This window comes from Lichenostomus cassidix, chromosome 3, assembly GCF_008360975.1.
Source record: "Lichenostomus cassidix isolate B80296 chromosome 3, HeHo_3.0, whole genome shotgun sequence".
NCBI classification, from domain to species: domain Eukaryota; kingdom Metazoa; phylum Chordata; class Aves; order Passeriformes; family Meliphagidae; genus Lichenostomus; species Lichenostomus cassidix.
In genome coordinates, this window is record NC_139483.1 from 43,960,873 (window position 1) to 43,984,773 (window position 23,901).

The 23,901-nt window shown below is 36.3% G+C and overlaps 1 protein-coding gene across 12 annotated transcripts in view; it reads left to right on the top strand.

Moving 5' to 3' along the window:
* Nucleotides 1-23,901, top strand: part of RYR2 (ryanodine receptor 2) — a 383,225-nt gene that overhangs the window by 139,443 nt on the left and 219,881 nt on the right. For all 12 annotated transcript variants that reach the window (XM_085055535.1, XM_085055538.1, XM_085055530.1 and 9 more), the window contains 3 exons: nucleotides 17,133-17,207; nucleotides 17,928-18,006; nucleotides 19,047-19,159. In XM_085055535.1, coding sequence (XP_084911661.1) covers nucleotides 17,133-17,207; nucleotides 17,928-18,006; nucleotides 19,047-19,159 — 267 coding nt within the window. The remainder of the gene's footprint in view (nucleotides 1-17,132; nucleotides 17,208-17,927; nucleotides 18,007-19,046; nucleotides 19,160-23,901) is intronic.

Below are 23,901 nucleotides of genomic sequence, written 5' to 3' on the forward strand. Positions count from 1 at the left end.
TCCTTCAGTCCCTATTATAGATCTGAGAATTTCAAGCTGTCTTCTGTGGAGCAATAGTAATTTCTGTGAATTACAGCAAACTGTCTACTTTTAGTTTACTTGTTTTCAGTATTTGTTGGTTAGGTTAATCTAAAGATCTAATATTTCTATATAAGCAAATGCAATGCTATAAGAATTGTATGAAAGATGTAGTCAGGAGATGATGTGTAAATTAAAGGGGTTTTGGCAGCTTTTCTATAAAAATTTTCCAAATAAAATAAAAATGCTACTTTTCTCTTTGCATCTAGCCAGAAAGACCAAGAATTAAGGGGAAATTATGATTAACTAGAGTAGTAAGGGATAAGCTACCAAAAGCTGTCCAAGGAGCCAAGTAATATAATGGCCCCAAACAGCTGTAAATATTTACATTAAAAACACCTCCTTAGAGTCCTCAGATAAGGCTTCAGTAGGTTTTAAATGTCAATTATTTGCTTTATTTTAAGAAAGAGGGAATAATTAGGATGATGAATAGAATGACAGGTGTTATGTTCCTCAAATATAACAATTTTAAATTCTGCAAAGGTTTTTTTTATTATTTTTTTTCCTTTTTCAAGTCCTGTTCCAAGCCATACAGGTAATCTGGCTGCTGAGTGCTCAGTTCAGTCCATCCACAAGGATGCTGCTTGTGTGATACTAAGCACTGCATATTAGCATTTGTCCCTAAAAGATCAGATAGTTTATGCAACTGAAAACTTATTCACTGGACTATGATTATCCTGTTGTTGGTTACTTTCAATTACCAGTCCTGCCTCTCAGAACAACTTCTGAAAAATTGGATGCTAGAGAAACAGCATTAAAAATTACAGCAACGGATTTCTTGACCAAGTGAAGGAGGAAGTAGTGTTTTTGATGCATTTAGCCATCAAATTTGCAAAGATTTCAGTTGTACAGGATTTAACAGAAACACTTATTTGTAATCCAGATGTCAGAAGTCCAAGTACATCAGTACCTTTCTTCTGGATGCTCAGTAGAGAGCCGCAAGTGGATTACTGAATTTTGGTATCTAATGGAATATAGGTGTTCTGTACTTAAGTTCATAACTGGTACAGTTCTCAGATGTTGAAAGTACTTTAGGGGTTCATGCTGTAGACAGTGCAGGATCAGCAAGTTATTTAGAGTCCTAGTTATATTCAAGGCAGAGCATCAAACACTTCTAGTGTACAGTTGGTCTCATCCTACCAAAAAAATCAGTTTAATAGATCAGATGAATTGTATTATAGAAATGACTGTCTCTTCCTTGACTGTAAAGTAAGTCTACGCAACAAGCTGACACCTACATAGTGCAGATAAATTTCATCCTTACTAACACTTAAGACTGAACTTGTTTTCAATAGTGTTTCATACTGGATATTGGACACATCTGTATGGTTTGTTAGGGTGTGTAGATTGTCGTATTTCAAACATAAACATGACCAAGCTCTACAATCATCAGAGCTGCTCCACTGATGGAGTAGGAGACTTGGGTATAACTAAAATTATGTCAACATGATTTAATATTTTCTTTTAGCTGAGTTGATGTTGAAAGGTGCAACAAATATTTGTTGTACTTAGTGTCTGTATTCCTCTGTTTGTTTGGTGTTAGTGTTTGGCAAGGAGTACCTTTCAAGAACAATGGATGTGTTGTGGTTTAGCCTGGCAATTAAACACCACACAACTGCTTACCTACTCCCCTCACCCCATGGCATGGAGGAGAGGATTGTGAAAAAATATAAAATTCAGGATTTGAGATAAAGACAGATCATAAAACAGAAAATCAAATTACAGTCTGCAGTCTGCTGCCAAAGGGATTGAGAAAAATGCATTAGTGGTATCAGTTGCGGCTACTACTTGGCTGCCTTTACCTCTGGCTCATATTGAAGTCGTAGCTCATTCAGTATGACAGCACTAAATGGTAGTGTGACTTCATGCACACCAAGATAATCTCATGTTAGTCTCCACTATCCATTAGAATATCCCACTGGCCATATGGAACTGTTACAGTGGGTCATGCTGATCACTGCTTTGTTCTTCAGTTGACTAATCAGCTTATGGATGAGAGTCAGGGAGTCTTGGTTGGTGCAACACTGCTGCTGGTGTGCCATTGTGGTAGTGATTGGCACCTGTTCTTTAATCTTCACCTGTTTAATTTCCTCTCTCCAAGGCAGCTATACTGAAAGCCTGCTGATATCCTTTAGGGCTTGACATACTCTCTCCTAAGAGAGTCTATGCCAAGGATGCAGGGTTCCTCTAGGCCAGTCACAATGGAGTGCTTTTGCCACTCATTCCTGGTCAGGCTCACTGCAAAGCTCCAACCTCTGGAGTGTTGGGATCCCCCTGTTGCTTCAGAAATACAAATGGGAATGGATGATATTATGTCATACTGTGGATTGGTGTCTACTAGAGCCTTTTACTACTGTGGCTCTGATGACACAGACTCTTGGATCCACACAGTCCAATTGTCCTTCTTGCCTGTCTTCAGGCAAGGCCCCTGTAGTCCTAGTAATAGTTTTCACTACCCACTTTTTGTAAATATGAATCAGAAGTCCCTTCAATCAAGAGTAAGATCAGCCCTTCTACTCTGGGGAACTGCCCACAGGAAACTGGGCCAGCAATTTTCCTGGAAGAACAGCATTTGTAATTGTTTTTCCTTGCAACTCACATACTTATTCCTCTACGACTGAGGCAGATTTTCCAACCCACTTCATGTCCTCTCTGTGGTCATGCAGATCAAACCACGGGGTGGTGTGTACTCACTGTTGCTCTCTCTTATGAGCAGAGGAAAGCTTACTCCTAATAGCTGAGATACTGGTCCGTACAGTATCTCTGTAGGATCCCTGTGTTACTGGACCCATTTTTCCACAGCTTAGACGAGGAAGGAAGAAAGATTTTCTTCATGTTGCTGGAGTTGGCCAGCCAATTCATTCACCTCCAACATGGCTAATTTCTGCAGATCCTAGATACCTTTGTCCATGGTGGTCCACTCTTCTAGGTGATGTATAAGATTTTCCCTAAATGGATACCTTTCTTTCACACCTGACAGAAGTCACCTCCAGAACCTAAAGACTTGTACCCTTTTTCCAACCACTTTGTCAATGCTTCATTTCCTAGATGGAATCCCAGCTGTTTGGCTTCCTTACCCTCTAATTCTGGGCTACTGTCTCCAGGTTTCCCAACATCAGAGCAGCAAGGTGAAAATGTGCTTACCTGGACACTAGACAATAGCTGAAATCTTTTCACACCTCTTGCAGCTCACTCAGGGAAAGAGAGCCACTGTTTGGCACTTTGTTTGTGAGTTTTTCTCATTGCCTTCCCTGATCAGTGTCTGCCTCTTATCCTCCTCCTGTTCTTACAATGGCCCTGCTTTGGAGTAGTTTGCCTTGTCCACTTTTTGCTCCTGCTCCCTCTTAGAAGACACTCTTTCATCCCTTACTAAATGACCTCACTTTTGATTCCGGTATTTCTTTTTATGTATATAGGAGACTGATCCTGTCGTGTGTTGGTTGTTTGGTTCAGCTGCAGTGCCTGTTGCCAGGGTTGGGGTAGCCACAGAGCCTGTCATTTTGCCATCAGATCCAGAGACCTTCTCTTCCCGTTGAGGGTACTGAGTAATGTTGAATACGGCTTGGTAGGCCTGAGTCATGCTCAACCATGTGTCTTTTGGGAATTGCCAGGATGACAGAATACTTTTCCCAAATATTTACTAGTTTTTCAGGATTCTGCACTTTTTCAGAGGTGAAATTGCAAAATGTTAGAGGTGACCACTGCCCTAGGCACTTGTCTATAATATCCCACACACCCTGCCACTCATCACTACCCAGCCTCAGGGCAGATCTGTGGGTGGTATTCTGAAATACTTCTCTAACCATAAACGAGACCTGAAACACATTCAGGAGCCCTAGCAATAGGAATGTGCAGTTTTGAACATTCCGAGGATATTCAGAATTCTCAAGCACTATTGTAATTAGCCCAGAGGTGAAGATGGAAGAAGGTATGTCCCTCATAGATTGTCTCTCCGAGAGATAAAGATAGAAGGGGTAATTACTAAAAGTTTCCAATAGATGGCTCTGGGAATATGGAGGTGGTGGCAATGCTGAGTACAAACACCACGTTAGTCTCACAACCCTCAATTTTATTCTATCCTAATGGAGAATAGAAATACAAATACAACAAAATAATGACCTTAATGCAGGCCCCAGAGGTGGATAAACAGCACTGCAGGGAATGTATACCACAAGTAAGATGCTACTTGGTGCAACTTGGAGAATATGCACAACAGCTGTAAGAAAGATGGCTTTTGTAGCAAGGCCTGTTGTGATAGGACAGGAGGGTTGTTTTAATCTGAAAGAGAGTAAATTTATATTAGATATAAGGAAGAAGTTTTTATGGTGAGAATGGTGAGACACTGAACAGGTTGCCCAGAGAGGTGGTGGATGCCCCATCCCTGGAAACATTAAAGGTGAGATTGGATGGGGCTCTGAGCAACCTGTTCTGGTTGAAGATGTCCCTGCTTATTGTGGGGTGTTGGACTAGATGATTTTTAAATGTCCCCTACAACCCACAACATTACAGGATTCTACACATCCATGGACTCTGAGAGCAAATAAATCAACATTCTGACCAGAATAATAAACTAATAAAATGAATAAAAATTTGTTATGGCATGCTCTGGTCAGATCTGTTGTTATCTCAACCCTTTGTGCCCCATTTTGGGCTTCAGAAAGGATTGATGTGGTTTAAATCTTCAGGCAATTAAATACCACTCAAGCTTACTGCCTCCTCAACCTCAGCAGGATGAGGGTGAGAACTGTGAGGAAAAAAAGTAAAATTTTGTGTGTTGAGATAAGGACAGCTTAATAGGACAGAAAACAAAATAATCATAATGAAAAAAGAATTAAAATATTCAAAGCAAGTGATGCACAATGCAGTTGCTCACCACTCACCAACTGGTGCCCAGCCCGTTCCTGAGCAGTTGTCCCTGGCCAGTTTTCTCCTCAGTTTGTATGCAAAGCATGACTCTGTATGGTGTGGAATATCCCTTTGGCCAGTTTGGGTTGGCTGTTCTGGCTGCATCTCCTCCCAGCTTCTTGTGCCCTCCAGCCTACTCCCTGGCCGGGTGCTATGAGAACCCAGAAAGTCCTTGACTTAGTGTAAACACTTCTTTGCAACAGCTGGAATATGTGTGTTATTAACACTGTTCTCATCCTAAATTCAAAACACAGCACTGTGCCAGCCACTAGGAAGAAAATTAACTCTCTCCCAGATAAAACCAGGACAGGAAGTTATAATGACTTTAAGAAATTTGAAATTACATGTCTTTTCTGGCTGTTTAATTTTCATATATACATTCTGAATTGCTAATGTTACTCCAGAAACTCATGTGTACTATTGTCCTGAGACACAGAGAGCAAGTGTTAAGGAGCAGAAAGTTCTTCCCTCTGCAGAAAATGAGCTGAAGACATTTCTTGTATTGCAGCCTGTTGCATATGTGAAGTGCATAATTTCCGTTGTGTTTTTTTCTCTTTCTCTCCTTTTTTTATTCTTCAAGCTAACAATTAATGTTTTTCAAAGTAAGCATTCTCCTTTAGCTAAGAAGAGATCTGGTCCAAAAACCTTGGAGGATGCTCTTGCAGGAGTATGACAGGAGTGTCCAGAACCCTCTGTGCTGGCCATTTGCTGGCAGCTGTGGCCCTCACCAGTCATGATATATAACTTCTCAGGCTTGGCCTGAAGTTTCACAGGTGCATTTGCTTCACAGTTGTAGGCATATGTGTGTTTGCCATGAAGAGAAAACATTTTTGCAACAATAACATTTCAGAGTATTTCTTTGCCTGGTGGTTTTAAAGCAGTAGGTAGATACGTATGTATGTTTTCAAACTTCCTTCACCCACTGGTTTCTTTCAGGTTTTTCTGAGGGGGTTTGTTCTTGAACTTTCTAGTTTTATGACATGTAAATGTAAAATGACATGTAAACTATCTTAAAAATTATTCAGGAACCAAAGTAACTCTAAAGAACATGATATGACAAATCCAAATAGATAACAGCTCTTTCTTTCTAATTTTCTATAGTTCATTTAAAACATCAGCTGAAGAGAATGAGTTGTTAAATCTGATCTTCCAGAGAATCCAGCACAAGAAACTGCTGTATCATTTTAGTAATCAAAGGAAGATCTAAACTATTCCCTTTAATTTGAAGGTAGTTAAAAGATTACAATCAAGAAGTTAAATAAAGTGTCAAGCAGAGAACCAGATGGTTTAACAGGACTGTTGTTTAATGTACTTGGAATATGGAAAAAGAAATGTGGTTGTGTAGTTCTCAGAATAAAATTTAATAGATTAATGACAACTGGAAGAGACTGAGGTTTTTTGACAGATCTAATGTCCTTGATAAACTGACAGCATGTTGGCAAGTGAAAGTCTGTATAGATAAATATAGGAAAGGATTCATTTGAATTAATCACGTACATAAATATGTTTATGTACTAATGAATTTATACATATCTCACTGTGGAAAGCTCAGCAAAGATTTCTGGTTATTCCAGTAAAAGCAGCAAAATTTCAGAGTGTTGACTACAAAGCTATTCTGATAACAACCAAATAAACCTAAAAGAAGGAGAGAAGAAAAGAAGTCTTTGAACATTTTAAGATGATTAGATTATAGGTGTTTTTTTTTTCTTTTAGCTAGAACATCTTGTACATCTTTGAGAACAGATACTTCTCTTTAGAAAAGCACGTATGAAATGAAAGCAGCCAGCCTTATTTGGAAGCTCTCCAGTTAGAATATCTTTTTATTTGGGATAATGACAAACTTCAGTCCTCAGTTTCAGCCTTTGTGATATCAAAACATGAGCTGATGTGGTCAAAAGGGGAAAGGTGGCCATAAATCTCTGACAAAGAAAAGCAAATCATTGCATGTAACACATCATTCTCTTTTTGTTCTTGAGCAACCTTCATGAAAATTAACCTAAACATTTCCATAATCTTCTAGCATCAGCCATGTGGCACTTAATTTTTTTTAAACCAGTGCATGAAGTCTTACTAATATTTAAATTTTCTTAATTTATTTTGCATTTGCATACATTATGTTACTACAGTAGTGGTGTTGCTCTTCAGAACTGCACTTTGAGTGCAGTATTTAACAGCTCACATGGCTCTTACTTAGAAACTCAGCAGAACAAGCTGTTTAAGGTGATCAGGCACGGCTCCTGTTTTGCCTGTACTGTGTTTTATCTTTAAGCAATAGGTATTTCATGTGCTATATTATTTAAAGTGAAGAATAATCTGGGAAAACTATTGCAAAAAAAAAGAAAAAAAGGATAAAGCCTTGTTCTGAGTAGCTGTTTTGCTTTCCAGAACGAGTTATAATTATGTTAATTGCAATGATAAGTGTTCCTTTTAAATGTGGTTTCTAGTGAGGGTATCCCACTCACTTTTTCAGGGGAAACAAATCCCATTTTTATGCACCTGAAAGCAAATATTCATTTCACATTTTCTCTTTTTTCCCCCTTCTCATGGATCTACAGAAATTTATGATGAAGGTAAGCAAGTTAAACATTTGATATTGTGCTTTCTGTGGATTCCCACATTTTAATTTAATTAATGATATTTAATAATTTTTAATATCAGCAACAAACTTGCTTTCTCAAACATAAAACATAATGAATTTTTTAAAAACTTGAATTTAGAATCCACAGGGACTCTAGTTTGGTTTGGGGTTATGGTTTATTTAGATTATGAAGGACCAGTGGCAGGCTGTGGAGAAAGGTCTTTTGTCTGGCTTCTCTAGTTTTCATTTCATACTAATCCCTTCAGTGAGAGTGTAGCATTATGTGGTAAATACAAAATCTTGAGACAATTGATAAATAACAGAAGTTTTGGTAAAACATTTGGGCATTTTGGAAAGCAGGGACAGCACACTGTTTCTCCTGTCACAAGAATGCTGTTCTGAGGGTTTCGTGTCTCACCTGCGGAGTGGGTGAGGATCCCTTGGGATGGGGCTGTCACTGCCTCAGGTCAGCTGGCATTTGCTGGAGCACTGTTTCTTGGGGCTGCTTTTCTTCGTTTTACTTTTTTTTCCCCTTATTAAGACTATGACAAAGCACTTGGTGAACCTCCAAGCGTTTGTAATAACTGACATTTAAATAATTAGCTGCAGTTTTCACCAAAATGTGTTGCTTATCCATTTTTTACTTTAATTACCAATGTCTATTCACAGTTTAGCTTCTAAACTGATTTCTTTACTGATTTTCATCCCCTTTACTGATTTTCTATGGTATGGTCTTGTTTCACTGTCTCTCTCCAAAAGTGAGCAATTCGCAGCTAGATAAGCAGTTCTATTTTAAGGGCTGGATTTAATGATGTCAGAGGAGTTTTCTTAGCATGATTCCTCTGCTGATCCATATTTTCTTCCCACTCGGCTGTCTTATTCTTTATCTGTGAGTTTCTTTCTCAAGTGACAAGGATGATTCACACTCCTTGTATCATACAACAACAGAAAAAGCTTAGTCACGATCCTTAACCTGTGAAAAATACCTCCTTCCTCCACTTATTTAGCTCTAAAATAACCAGGAAGATTTTTATTATTTCTTCTATGTCCTATGCAGATAAAGAGGAGGAGTATGGGGGAAGAGAAATCCTCATTAGGCTAAAGGAGAAATCGATAAATTTTATCCTCCTGGGCAAATTTTTTTCCAAAACACTGGTAATGCTTGAAAGTAGGCATTGTAATGGAAGTATTTTCTCAGCCATAAATATAAATGTTTGTTTTACATATAAAGCTGGAAACAGATGATCAATATTATTTATCTATGATGTATTTTTACTGCTGTGTCTGCTTTTCATTTTTGTGAAGTTTCCCATTGCTAGGAAAGTGATAACATAAATGTAGTGTCAGAAATATTAATCATGAGGTATATTTAATGTATTTCTAATTCTGCTTTCCAACAGGTCAATAATAGCAAAATTGCAATCATTTAGCATGGTGCTGGCATAAATATTTGTCATCATTAGTAATGATTCCAATCTTGTTAATGTAGATAGTAAAATATTTCTCAGCTGAATAACACATGCTTATGTCTTTTTTTGGCCAGCTGAATTCAGATTTTTATGTGATATTTCTATAAAGCATAATTCCGCAATGTGATGCAGCATTTAATTCAAGCCATCTTTAGGAAACCTATAGTTTAGCTAAACTTTTTTTTTTTGTCTTGGCACAAAATAGGCGGTAACTGCTGATCAAGTTAATAAAATAAGTTTGTTTATTTTTTTATTTTTTTTACTTTTTTTTTTCCTTCTGACTAATGTTTTGTCACAATGGCCATTGTTACCTGGGAGTAGGTACCAGAAGTCATCAATCATATTAATCTCCATGCCTGAATTTTTGCAGCATTTACTGTTTTGTGGTGAATTTCAAGGAAAGTAAATAGTGATTTGAAAGTAAAGTATAAAGACCGGAATATGTATAGCATATATAATATATTGAGAGATTCAACTTCCTGTAATTCTAATGTAACATGGTATGTAGGCTGCAGTGAGACAAAGAAAGAGGTTTTAAATTGTTTGAATTCACCCTTTGGTATTGCTCTGATGTGATAGGAGCAGAGTGAAGGAACATTAGCTCATTGCCTCATGTCAGTGAATTGATTTGCTTTGAATCTTTAAATTTTAAGCAACTAAATGCTATGGGTGTCGTGCAAATCACTGGAAATGGTAACTCAACAGTACAGTAACTGCAGAAGTGTTAGCATTTTTGTTTTCTTCTGTAGAAGAAGATTCTGTCTGTTTTGCATCAAGATTTTAAAAGAAAATGTATATTTCTATGAGCAAGAAGAATTTACAAGACTTCTTGGCTTTCTATATGTAGCTTTGTAGTCTTTACCGCTTACAGCATTTTCAAGTTCCGTGATGTTCCTGAATATTTACTTTCCCAGCGTTAGTATTCCAAGAGTCAGTTTAGTTTTGCCTGACTAATCTTGTCTCACAAGCCTTATAACTCCTTTCCAGGGTTATTGCACAAATTCTGCGGTGATTCAGCCTGTTTCTACACACTCTATCTTCACCACTGCTTAGGTTTTCTGAGCTCTTTGTTTGGCATTCATCTCACAGAACTGAACTGCCAGACTCAGATTCGCGGATATCTTAAGCTCCCTGTATAACCACAAGTAGAATGCTCAGATTTTAGGTGGGCTGAATTACTGACCAAAAGGTTTTTCTGTCCACTGACTATTTAGTTGTCTTAAGCTAAATGAACCTGAGTTTGTGTTTTGTCATCAGGTGTATTAGATCTGGCTGAGATGGGGTTTGCTTTCCCCACAGCAGCCCTCACAACGCTGTGCTTTGCATGGGTGTCAATAATGCACCACTGTTTTGGCTATTGTTGAGCAGTGCTGGCACAGCATCAACCATGTCTCTCCAACATTCCACCTCTCATCAGCAGGCTGGAGGTGAGCAAGATTTTGGGATGGGACGTAGCCAGAACAGCTGGCCCAAATCTGCCAAGGGAATATTCCACACTGTATGATGTCAGCTCAGATAAAAAGATAAAAAGGCTGAGAAAAGGAGAAAGTGGAGGCATTTGTTATTTACAACATTTACCTTCTGGAGCAAAAATGATGCATGCAGAAGTCCCGCTTCCTGGGAAGTGGCCAGACATTTCCTGATGGGGGGAGTAGCAAATAAAATCTTTGTTTTATTCCTTTGCTTGGGTGCATGCATGACCTTTCACTTCTGTTTTAGTAAACTGCCTTATCTCTCCTTGTCCTTGTTTTCCATCTTACTTTCTCTCCCCTGTCCAGCTGAGATGAGGGAGTCATAGAGCAGCTTGGGAGGCACCTGCCATCTAACCAAAGTCAACCCACCATATCAAGAATTTTTTTAGCTTTTTGTAAACAGTAATTGGTCATGGTGGTATTAAGAGAACAAGCCTTCCTGTATGTTCCACCTGGCTGTTGCCTGATATCAGAAAGAAGCTCTCATTAGTCATCTGAAGTTGTGTTCAGTGTGAAAAAGTTTAGACAGCATGTAATTGTGGGGAGCAAGAGGTCTCATTAAACTCTTCCCTGTGGCGGCCTCCTATTCTAGGCAGCTTGTAGAACTGCATCATTGCTGATTTTAGATAAACACTGCCCTTCATCAACATCGGTCTAGGACAGATTAAGAATTGCACATTAATAATGGAACCAGTAGGTGAGTAGTTTTTACATTGCTATTGAAATATTTTGAGAATCATCTCCTCTACAGAAATGGTTGTAGCATGATGCAAATATTTATGTGTAGAAGCACAGTGAGATCATTTTAGACCATGGGACATCCTTCCCTCCTATTTCTCCCAGTTCCTTTTAGTCTTTTCCTGATTTCTTCCACTTCATGGTTAATTCTGCCATCATAGGGCTTTCATTCTCCTGAGTGAAGATTCAAAAGTTTTCAAGATCTGCATTTATTCCACATACTTTCAATAATTTTAATTTTGTCTTGCGGGTTGCTTAAGTGGAAACTTTCAATTTGCTTAAGTGAATGAAGCCACAAAGGATTTTTATATAAACAAAGTATAAGTTTCATATGCATTCACTGTTTTTTTCTTTCAATAACTAGCTCAGAATAAATACTTATATTAGCCCTCTGGTTTAAAAGTTTTCATCAGCATCTTGATAGAGGCATTGATGCCAACAGCCTTACATCTCTGATCTTGACACAAATTGTTTCAGACTGGGAACAGCATAGTCCAGGACCTAAATATATTTTTGCTCAGAATACATGGCAGTTGATTTTTTTTCAAGCCAATACATGTGGTCAGACCCAGATTTCCTATTTGATTTCTCTTCCTAATGGAACAAACCCAGATTTTCAGAATTTAATGAATTCTCTTGAATGAAAAAATTGACAGCTGCAATGTGGGTCCGAGGGAAGGTACTTGGAGAAGATTTCATCACTGGGAGAACATTTCCGTTTTTATATGTATATAATTACTTAGCATTTCCATCACTGGTGGGTGCAATATCCTGCTTGGTTTATTTCTGTGGTGGTGGTGGGTTTAGATTTAAAAGGGTTCAAAACAAATAACTGTAGGCTATTCTGTGTTTAATTCTATACTTCTGCTTATGCATTTAGTCTAAGTGTCTGGATTTAGAAATACTTTTGTTTTTTCCATAACTTCATAGTTTTCTAACAGTATAAACTCCTGAACTTCATGAAACTTGGAACATCCTCGTGATGGAGAACATAATGCCTTTTGTATTAATATTTGCAATTGTTTTTGTGGAGGTTCAAGATGGCCATCATTAGTGTGTTCCACTTTAATGAAGTGTGAGTGCTCAGTGCTTTAAATGACCTTGGTTTACTCCAATGCACATATAAAATGACCTCTGATAGTCATATTTGAAGCTTCTAATGGTATCTTGAAGTTGTTACCTGGAAAACCTTAGTGAAGAAAAATGGGAAGTATGTTGCTTCTTTTATTGTGCAGTCACTTCATCATACTCAGTGCCATGAAAACAGTTGTGTAGTATTTTTTTTAGAAACCAAATAAAAGCAGTATTGATTGATCATAAGTTCCATATAGACTGTTAGGACTGGATCTGAGGCACAGAGAAAATACAAGGCTGAGTAGCTGATTGCTATTAGGTCATGCTATACCATTGATGTCCACTATGGACATCAATGGTATATGGACTGCATTTTTGAAGGATTTACTGATGTTGTTTATTGTTTGATTTTTACTTTTAAAAAAATATTTTTTAAATTCTAGCAAAGCTATTTTTTCTTACATGTTAGTCTTTGTAATGTCATTTTCCCTATAGCACATGTCAGTAATTCCATTCTACTAATATTGATCCATCATGGAATAAAGCAGGAAAAGCCATTACATTGTTCTTAAAAAATCACTGTTTTATCATGTATGAATGTTTCCAGAGTGTGAATCAGTTCCCGTGTGACACATTCAGTATTTTTAAATTGCTTTTGTGGGTGACTAGACTTGTTTGAATAGGCATGTGCTAAATGCAATTGCTGTAGAGCCTTTTGAAGCATTATATTTCTGAATAATGACATTACAGGAGCTTTTTTTTTTTCACATGTGCAAAGCACTGAAATAACTGTCTTGTTTAAATACCTTTAAATGCTTTCTCCTGGTTGTCTTTCTCTGGTACCTCTCTGAAACTCAGAGCTTTTTCTCTTTCCTTGCACATTTGAAGATCTTGCAACCTGTGAAGAAAAGTCAGCAAAAAAAAAAAAAAAAAATCAGCATTTGCTTACAGTAGAGTTCTCATTGGTCTAAGAGATGTTTTTTTTGCTAGTAGAAATAAGGCTGTTACTGTGAAAAGAATGGAAGAGTACTGGCTGACTCAAAATCATGGATGCCACAAGGTTGTTCACCAGCCTCTAAAAGGTCTCATTATGAGGTTCCCAAAAGCACATTCCAAAGCATGTATTCAGTGTGACCATGATTGATTTCCTACAGCTTCTCATGTGTGTCCAGGAGCGTAGCAGTGCAGCCATAGGCACAGCAGTGCAGGAGCTATTGTGTGAATCTTTTGTTCTGTGAGGTGATTTCATGTCTGTACTTTGACAGTCAGATGTATGCAAAATTGTACTGATACAAAATGTTTGTCAAATCAGGTATAACATATCTTACTGCAGGATTGGCATTCATGGTAAAAGAAATAAATATGTTGTTCCATCTTTGCACATTTTACTACATAGTTCATAGCTTGTAGTTTTTGAGTGCTTTTTGGCATTTTAATCCTCTTTCTATTAAGAAGACATGGAAAATATATTTCCCAATTTTAGCTTATTTTTCTTTATTTTTGTTTATGATAACACTTTTTACATCAAATTAAACAGCTCAGATCTTAATAATCTATTCCCATTGCCTGGTCTTTCAATGTATTAAATTGAAAGCAGTTTATATTTTTTGAATGCTAATTTATTCAGCTCTAATTCTTGTTGTTATTTTCTAAATTGCCTTTTCTTTAGAAATGACTTTTGGTTAATGAGATGACTCCAAATTAATCTTCTATTCCAGCTGCTGAAGTATAGGATTAGAGATGGGCAGTTCACATGATGTTTTCACAAGCAGTGTGAATTTGTCTCCTATACTTTCAAGCTCAAATTATTATCTTTAGGGTTTGCCAGTTCTGAGGCTTTTTAAATCTTGTTCTAGCCCCCAAGTTCTTGGGGAATAGAATGAGAAGAGTTTTGTGTTAATATAATTGATACTCCCAAAGGGCATAGCTTGTAGAAGCTCAATGGATAATATCTTCTTTGAAAACAAATGTACTTTTGTTCAGCCTGGTTTTATTTGAGGAGCGTATTCAACTTGGAAATTACTTTGAAAATTAGAAATTAGAAATATAAAGAAAGTAAGACTCATGATAAATAATGTGGTGGTTAGCAACTGCCATGCATTATAATGGCATTCATATCTCTGTGCAAAAATCTGTGGGCATTGTGGATTGAATTAGTCAGCACTTTGGCTTCCAAGTAGTCTTACTTGCAGTCTTCTCAAATGTTATTACTGCGCTAATACAAGAAATTTGGTAGAACTTCAGTGGCAGATCTCGTCTTGGATGTTGCATCTTTCCCACAAAAGTCCAACTGTTAGCTTCTAAATTTATTTTAAATTTTTTAATGGGGAAAATTTACAGTTTTCTGCTGGAAATGGAATGGATAATTTTAAAAATCAAAGATTATTTCAGTAGACAATCATGGTCCAACAGCTACTTGCTATGCAGTTTTTTGCATAAAGATAAATGGTGAGTATTTAGTTATGAAATGAGCCATTAAAGCAGGAAATGAACTTTCAGGTATGTTCATGTCCTGGAAGACAAGCTCCAAAATGGAAGGCAGTTTTGTAGAGCCAGCTTTGTTTTCTAGCATTTTCTGTTTTTTTCTGTTTTGTCTTTTCACTTCGTCCCCAAAATAGTGGTTTGATTATGATTGCCTCTCAGAAATCTTTAAGTGGAAAATGCTTAAAATGTTTTTCAAAACTATGTTTTCTATCTAAGAAACAAACCACAAACTTGCTTGCGTTATTCTAATGGACTAAGTAATACTAATTAAAAAGAATTGCTTTAATCCTTTTGGAAAAAACTTATCTGAAAACCTGCTCTTCCATTTTTCACAAAAGTGATTGCAATTTTTTAGAGCCAACATTTTTCCTGTTCAGCTGCAAGTGAGAATTTAATAAAATAGGTGCTAGACAGACAAATCAATATGGCCAGACTACGGGCAAGCTAATATTGCTGTGATTTTGTTGGTAATGCTATTCTTATCTTTGTGCAACAGGCAATCAAATCTTTATGTTAGATATTGAATTTATGTATAGTAACATGGAATACTTTTGATAAAAATACTGGTGAAGTTTTGAAATTTTGTTCATATTACTGACTTTGTTAGTTGGGTACCTGTGTCTGCTGTTGATGAAATTTGCAGGTAAATCTGAAATGCAGGTAGGGCAGTATGTTCACAGCAGTTTATTCCCTCTTCTTCCCTGTGATGAGCAGCAGACATTTGGCATTCATCTTTGGCGTAGTGGGCCTGGCATTATCAAATGTCTTGTTTCCTTGTGCCTTTGGAAACAGTGGTGGTGCTAATGGTACTTCAGAGCTAAGTCTTCATATCTTACTGCCAAGACTGTGTCTTTGACAAACTCCATGACTTTGATTATTTCTTAATAAAAATTCATGTCATTCAGTCTTCCAGAAAGACTTTTTGAATGTGCTTCCCTGCATTTTGACTGCTATGCACTTTGTTGAAGGTCAAAATATACCTTGTGTCCATCAAGCTGCTTTTTTCTTGATAAACATAAAAGCCAGAAACTCTTCGTAGATTCTTAAAAGTGCTAAAATTATTATTTTTGAAGTGTGTGCTGTTTCACCATCTATCCTTTTTTTTTTCTCCTTGATGAAGTAATTCAAAGATCAATAAATGCTAGTGTATAAAAGATAAAGAAGGACAACAAATAAACATGGAAGGGAAATAATTGGATGTTGCCACCATAGCCATTCAGTTAAATTGATCTTCAGCATTGAAATGCAGCTGCCAGAGATGTAAGATAGTATGATTTGCCAGAGATGTAAGATAGTATGATTTTTTTCCAATTTATTTTGTAATGAATCTGATGCTCCAGTCAAACAGAAGGTCAGTCTGCTGTGGTAAAAGAAAGGGTAAAATACCATACATAAGAAATTAAATCAGGTTTCCTATGTAAAAGAATAATGCTGTTTATGGAGTTGTTACATATATAGACTCATAAAACATTTACTTATCAATGCTTCTTGGAGAGTGTGCTGTGCATAATGTTACATGAGTTCTTCTGTCAGAGAAGTATGAACTTATTATCTTGACAGTGTCTTGTCAGACAGCCTCTGCTCCTGTTCCTTACCAGTCATCTGCATTTTCACATAAGGAATACATAAATCTTCAGCAGAAGTTGAAGGGTTGTTCATGCTTTAACAAGACTTATTTATTCTTTCATGAGTGGTTAAACTGATTATTGCAAAGTAGAAACTGTAGTGAAAGTATTGGTTATAGTTTCTTGGAATAAAAGTGAATTTTATTACTTTAATTTTCTTTTATCTGAGATTTATGCTGTGTTTCTCAAGAGGAGCAGTTACTTGAACTTGATTTCTGAATTTTCACAGCACTCAAATACTGTTGATTTAGCTTGGATGTCTTTGAATATTAGCCTGTCCTAGCAGATAAAGAATTGTGTCTGATAGTATTAAAGCAATGTGGGGCAAACAGTTTGCAGGTTGATCTTCAATGTGGTTGATGAATACACTCTGGTAAAATAAGGAGAATATTCCAAAATCTCTCTCTTCATATCATCTATGTAGAAAAGGATATAATTTTTAGGGAAAATGGGTGAATGTGAAGACATTTAACAATAAGTAAATGTGCAGAGGATAGCATGACACACATCAAAGATGCTTTTCTCAGAGGCTACCTACTTTCAGCACAAGGAAGAAGGATTCGCGGTTCTAGAACATATTTTTTGCCAAATAGGGGTTGGCTTAAAGCACAGTTTTCTCTCATCTGTCTTTCTTTCTTTCTTTCTTTCTTTCTCAAAAAGCTCCATTTTATTAGAACATACCAGTATATAATTTCTCTTTATCTTTCAGTCTGCACAAGGTGGTGGACATCGAACACTGCTCTACGGGCATGCAATCTTGCTGCGCCATTCCTACAGCGGCATGGTATGTAACTGTGTTACAAGAGTTGGGAGCAGCACTGATTTCTTTTTTTTATGTTTGAAAGTGCCCAGAGTATTGCCAGTTACTGATATCTGGAGAATTACCAACATCAGAGGCATTTCACTGTGGTTCTTGGAAACCTTTGTGAAGGGTAGATGCTTGGAAATATGAAACCAAGCTGGTCGTATCTGGGTAAGTGCCAAAGCTCTATCTGGCACCTGTAGTGCTGAATCCTCTGTTTGTCAGTCTGAGAGTTGTTGAATTCTCATTCCTTTCCCCTTGGATATTCCCTATTGCATGAGCAGTGACTGAGTCTACATCTGGCATCTTGCTGGCAACGTGAGCATATGCTGGAGACTGAGAGGAAAAGGAAATTCCTTTTTACATATATTTTGGACAGAAGTCTTAGTTGGAAATTCCCTGATGAATTATACAGGTTCCAGACTCCTTACTTACCAGTAACTAACTCCTTTATTTCCACTCTTACTACTCCCATCTCAGTGAAAAGACAACCTGGGTAGACTGAGTGGTTATTTTAGAAGATCTATTTTATCAAGTCTCCTTGAGTGTCTTTCAGTTTATCAGGCATACATGTTCTTGGTAATAACTAGTGGGGATGATCTAAGAATATTTAATCCTGTGTTAGTAGGTTGATGGCTCTTTATATTTCAGTGGATTATCAGAAGTGAGTAGAACAATTAACGCATGGTTTTTTTTTGATAGTATCTATGCTGTCTCTCTACATCTCGATCGTCAATGGATAAGCTGGCATTTGATGTAGGATTGCAAGAGGACACAACAGGTAAACACTAGTTTAAAAGACTATATAATAAAGAATACTTTCAGTCCAAAAATCAGAAGGGACTTATAAATATGTATAAATATTGTAAAAAATAACGGCATTCTAAGAGCTAAAAAACCCTAACAATATTTCTGTGTTTAAATATTCAGTATCTTTATATTTTTGTGTAGATTATGTAATTTCTATGGGATATAAACATGTATACTGATACTTAAATATAAATTATATCCCAAGTTTTAATTCCTGTAGAAGCCTTCCAGTGAAAAAAAAATAAAACTTATATTATTTTAGATAAAGATTCTATTAAAACTTTAGAACTGTTGATAACTTGGATTTATTTTGATTTTTAAGGTTGATACTGCTTCTTACAATGCCATCAGTTAGGCAGAATTGCTTAGTTAGATGTAAGTTTGCTTGTTTTTTAAAGCCATGCTTTAGCTAGGAGTAACAGGTATAACAATGGAGCAGTTCCAATCTGAGTTCTCTTTGGAAAAACATGGTTTTCATTAAAGAAGCACATCTGGAAACAGTGTTTATCATGGGAACAGAATTTGTCAGCAGAAGTGGAAGAACATACTTGAATTTCAATTTTTGAGATCTTTCAAATATTACTTTAAGAGTATGTAAATGCTTGTTTTCATTACCCTTCGTGATGGGTTGTTTTGTTTCTTTATCCTAATTCTCAGTAGAATATTTTTCAATGTCTTTTCCAGAATTTGTAATGAAGGTGACAGGGAATTGCTTTAGCAAAAGGGGACTGGACCAGGCTGCCTAGAGAACAGAGAGAGCCATCATCTTGTTCAACTCTGGAATCACTGTTCCAGAGATCTTAGTCTTTTGGTTATGTGCGTTATTTATAGCTGAGTTTCCAGCAAGGTGAGGCAGGAATTATTGTCGTTGAAAACACATGGAGAATTGGTTTAAACAACTAAAAACCAGATCAGAACTTCTAAGACAGTAACATTAGTTGATGGCAGTAACATCAAAAACATTGGGCCTTTTCTTTCTTTTTCTTTGCTGTTACTCAATATTGATATTAGGTGAGGCTTGCTGGTGGACCATACATCCTGCTTCCAAGCAACGATCAGAAGGAGAAAAAGTGCGTGTTGGAGATGATCTGATTTTAGTCAGTGTCTCTTCAGAAAGATATTTGGTAAGTTGTATAAAAATATCTGTACAGTGGTTCTTCTACAGAAAAAAACAGTTAATGAAAGTTTTATAATAAAGTCTGGCTTACATTTCCATGTCCCAAAAGTAAAACTTAAGGTGATTAAACTCTTAAACTGTTTTTTTTTTTTGTTTTTTTTTTTGGTTTTTTTTTGTTTTTTTTAATAATATATTGCAAAACAACACACTGAAGGTCTGGAAAGTGTGACTTTGAAATATGTGTAATCTAATTTGTGTTAATTTCAATAGTGGAATAGGAGAGTTTAAAAATTTACTAAGATAAAAATAAGAAAATACAGAAAAAAGAAATCTGTTCCAAATTCCATAATTGAGATGTTTAGAATCCGTCTGAATGTTCGTAGGTTAACAACACTATAGTATATGAATGAAAACTTTCTACAAAAATTTTGAAATGACTAACTTAAGTAGATAAGATTTGTGGGCTTAAAAGGTCTATATTTTATTAAGATTATGTACAGTGTAATATATAGAGCTACTGACATGTCATAATTAAATATGATTAAAATACTCAATGATTAAATATAATTAAATATTGTACAAGTTATTGTGCTAGCTGCTTCTTATCACTGGTTTACTTAACTTTCTTCTTCATGGAAGGATCTCCCATTTGTTCTGTAATGAAGCAGGTTAACACTTTAGATGAATTTCTTTTGTATCCTTGGTGTTGCAAACACCTGAATTATTCTTTATGGCAAAAAAATAGTGAAAACAAGAAGAAAATAATTGTGCTGGACCCTTCTGTAAAATCAGCCCCAGTGACTTGGCACAACAAGCTAAAAAAAGATTCTTTAATGAGGAGGTGTATTGAGTTTGTCAAAAAGCCATCTCAGATCTAGGAGGGCTATGAAGATGGTGAAGGGCCTAAAGGGGAAGCCCTATGAGGAGTGGCTGGGGACACTTGGTCTGTTCAGCCTGGAGTAGGGGAGACTGAGGGAAGACCTCACTGAAATCTTCAATTTCCTCATGAGGGGAAGCAGAGGGGCAGACACTGATCTCTTCTCTGTGGTGACCAGTGACAGGACCCAAGGGAATGGCCTGAAGTTGTGTCAAGGGAGGTTTAGATTGGATATCAGGACAAGGTTCTTCCCCCAGAGGGTGGTTGGGCACTGGCACAGGCTCCCCAGGGAAGTGATCACAGAACCAAGCCTGACAGTGTTTGGACAATGCTCTTGGGCACATGGTGTGTTTCTTGGGGATTGTGTTGTGCAGGGGAGGAAGTTGGTTTCATTGATCATTGGGGGTCCCTCCCAACTCAGAGTGTTCTATAGTTCTGTGAGATATGCATACAACATCAAAGTTTATTCTCTATTTTTCACCTTTTTTCCTTTTGCTATGAGACATAATTTTTGATTTTTTAAATTATTTAAGAAAAAAGTGGAGAGTTTAATAAGACTTCAATTATGAAATTGAAAATATTCTCCCTTCTTTTGGAAACATAGGAAAATGAGAATATAATTATATTCTAATATAATTGTAACTTCTAATTAGAAGCTCAGTAGCTCATTTAATGAGTTTTATTTTTGTAATTTTGTAATTAGATATTCTGAAAACTTTCTGATCATCTTAGCATTTTAAAATTATTTTAAATAACTGCTTTTATGAGAATTGTAACTAGACATAGTGAAAAAACAACTTATTGTGGACTGAATTAATGAGAAATCTAATTAACAAAAAATTTTTATTTAAAGACATTGGATTGCTTTGAATTGCTGAATTGAGTTGCTGAAGTTGAATTTTAGTACAGGTTGTTTCTCTGTGTAGGCATGTCCTGGCGTTTAATTAGTAAGAATCAGCTCAGCCTATTATTTAGGGTTTGTGCCTCAGCTGTTCATTCTCAAGACTGTCACAGGTACATTTATACAGCAAGAGGCACAATTCTGTCTGCAGAGACTGATTTTTCATAACATGTGGTGTTAATGCATGTACTGCGTGTTCCATATAAAATACCAATATACTAAAAATAAGTAATATTTTCAGTGTAGAGACAAATGACATGTATTACAGTCTTAAAGTGTTTTAGAGCTAGATTTTAATGAATAGTTATTAAGCCTATTTCAGTTATACAACTCTGGTTTGACAGTAGGAAGGAGCAAGGATTCAGCAAGTTAATTTTGCTCTTATATGCACTCACACATTTTTATGAACAGATGTTTTTCAAGACTAGATTAAGAGCTGGTAAACTATGTAGCTTCACAATTGTAAACATATTTGTGGTTTTGCTACCTATTCAGTATTTATATTAACACTGTCAATAAAACAATGAAGCTTTTATGAAAATTGAGACAGTTGATAAAGAATAAATCAGCCAGTTAGCAATAAGTGAATATTTTTCATGAAAGCTTTCCCTCTGTCTTAAACTGTTTGTCTCAATCCATTTGGCTGTTTACAAAAATAGCTTCAAAGGATATAAGTTTGAAAATACTCACAATTCATTGTTTTCATTTTGAGTGCAGGGTCACGTTGTAGCTGCCATTTTCTACAACTCTTAAGAGAATGTAGTAAATGATACTTTTTACAAAAGTTAGGACTGTGGAGAGATGAAGTTATTTTTGTGAATCTGCTTTGATGGTGAGACCAAATAAGCTCTATTGAATCCAGCTGAGGAATGCTTTTTCTAAGGGAGTGGAGTTCCTCATATGGATCCCTTAACAGAAAATAATGTTAATCAGGATGCTGAAGGTAGGGTTTATGTTGGTTGCATGCTCTACTATTAAAACCTTAGGAAAATGTAAGTTCTCCATAAAATATTTTATGTAAATATGCTGGGATGCAGACTTTGTATATTCCAATATTGCTTTGTGTTTTCAAGCAATTTGCTAATTCTTTCTGAAAGAAAAATAGGTTAACCATCCTGGGGCAAAGATGTGCGCGTAAAAATAACAGATGAATAGAGTTCATTCACAGGGCATGGCTTTTTCAAAATGCAGTCAGCTGTTAGTTGAATTTGTGTAATGCAAGAGGAGCGAAGAACTATGTCAGCTTCTTAAGCTGGTCTTCTAGTTGTCTGACTGTGGCTTAATTAATCAATTTAACATTGACTTTGACACTTTATGATCTCAGTGTGGTCAGTAGATTAGTGTTTAGGCCTCATTTGGTTGGCAATCACTCTTGAGTCTTAAGAAAATACCAGGGCTTTGCTAAAGTACCCCTTCTCCACTTTCCACATAAAAATATTTTTTGGGAGAATTGACTCTATTTTTTCCCCCAAGAGTTGTCTTTTTGCTTACTCTGAACAAGTGCTAAACTGATGGGAAGATCAGTGTTAAAATCATAAGCTAAAGGCCTAAAGAGGTGGATTTCGACTTTTGACTCACAGCAATGTTCCAGGGCAAGTCATTCCCCTGCTCTGACTCTCATTATCTACCTGGACAATGGGATTTTGGATCCTTATTATCCCGTGTAGCATTTCTGAGGAGCAGCACTTACATAAGTGCTTGTGGTATTACATAATGTGTGAGCTATGCTAGTGCCAAATACTTCAGAGAGGAAACTTGGCTCTGCTGAACCCTGTTAGCATAGAGCAAAAAGATGTTCTGCTATAAATATTGCCACCATTTAAGTTCAAGCCAGAGTTTCTGTGTTTCCTTTCTTGAAGTAGTGCAGCCTGATAAAGAACAGATGTAATATTTCCAGCATTCCTCCCCAACTTGTACAGAATAATATCTACGTCTGCACTGAGGTTTGCCTATGCCTATTATTAACTATATATCTTGATTGTTTTCAATATTGCCAATTTGCAGTAATTTAGTAGTTCAGTTAATTGCAATTTCTTTCAAATGCATGAAGTCTCTAAATAACTTTTAAACATAATTCAAGAAAAAATGCTTAGACATGAAGTTGAGATACAAAATGCATGAGTGAAGGTAAAACTGAAAATCATTATCCATCAGGTCAGTGTTATTCTCACTGAGAGTCACGAAGAAGGGAAAAAATCTCAAATTTGAATAATTTCTTGGTGTAATAGTATCGGGGAACATAGCAGTGTGTAAGTTTTTAATTAAAAAATAATTATTCTTCCTTTTTTTTCTAAAAGTAGGAAATTCAGTATTGGATTTTACTCTCTTCTGTGTAAATGCACAATTCCATCATTTCTTTTTGTTGAAAAATTTTAAAAAAGGGTTTCTAAAGAATAATTTTAATCTGCATAAGCAAACCTGAAATTAGTGGAATCGAGGTTGTGTTGAGCTGCTCTGTTACACTGATCATAATGCAGTTCCCATGGAGTCTTTATACAATGATTTCAAATGTTATTGTGGAGGCTGGTAGGACTTTCCAATAATTAAGGTTGTCAAGCTGCTCTGCCTTATGGAGTCCTGCTTCCAAGTGCTTATAATCAAGTGCTTGTGATGGAAAAAAATCACTTACCAGAATTAGTAGCATCTATTTCTGGTTTTTGTTGTTTGTTTGTTTTTTTTTCTTTTTTTAATCAGTCTGAGATAATGATTTTGTATCATCCAGAAGAGGTCAGATGTTATTGAGCTCAAAGACAGGGAAGAAAAAAAAATCACATAATTAAGAAAATTGACGTCATTTTCTTGTGTACTTATTGGAACTTGTGAAAAAAACCAAACCAACCAACCAACCAAAAAAACCAAAAAAAACCCCACCCCAAAACAAAAAAAAACCCAAACCATACTGAAACCACAAAAACCAAGAAAAGGAATAAAAAAGGAATAAAAAGGTAACAAGCCTCCCCCTGGTTAAACT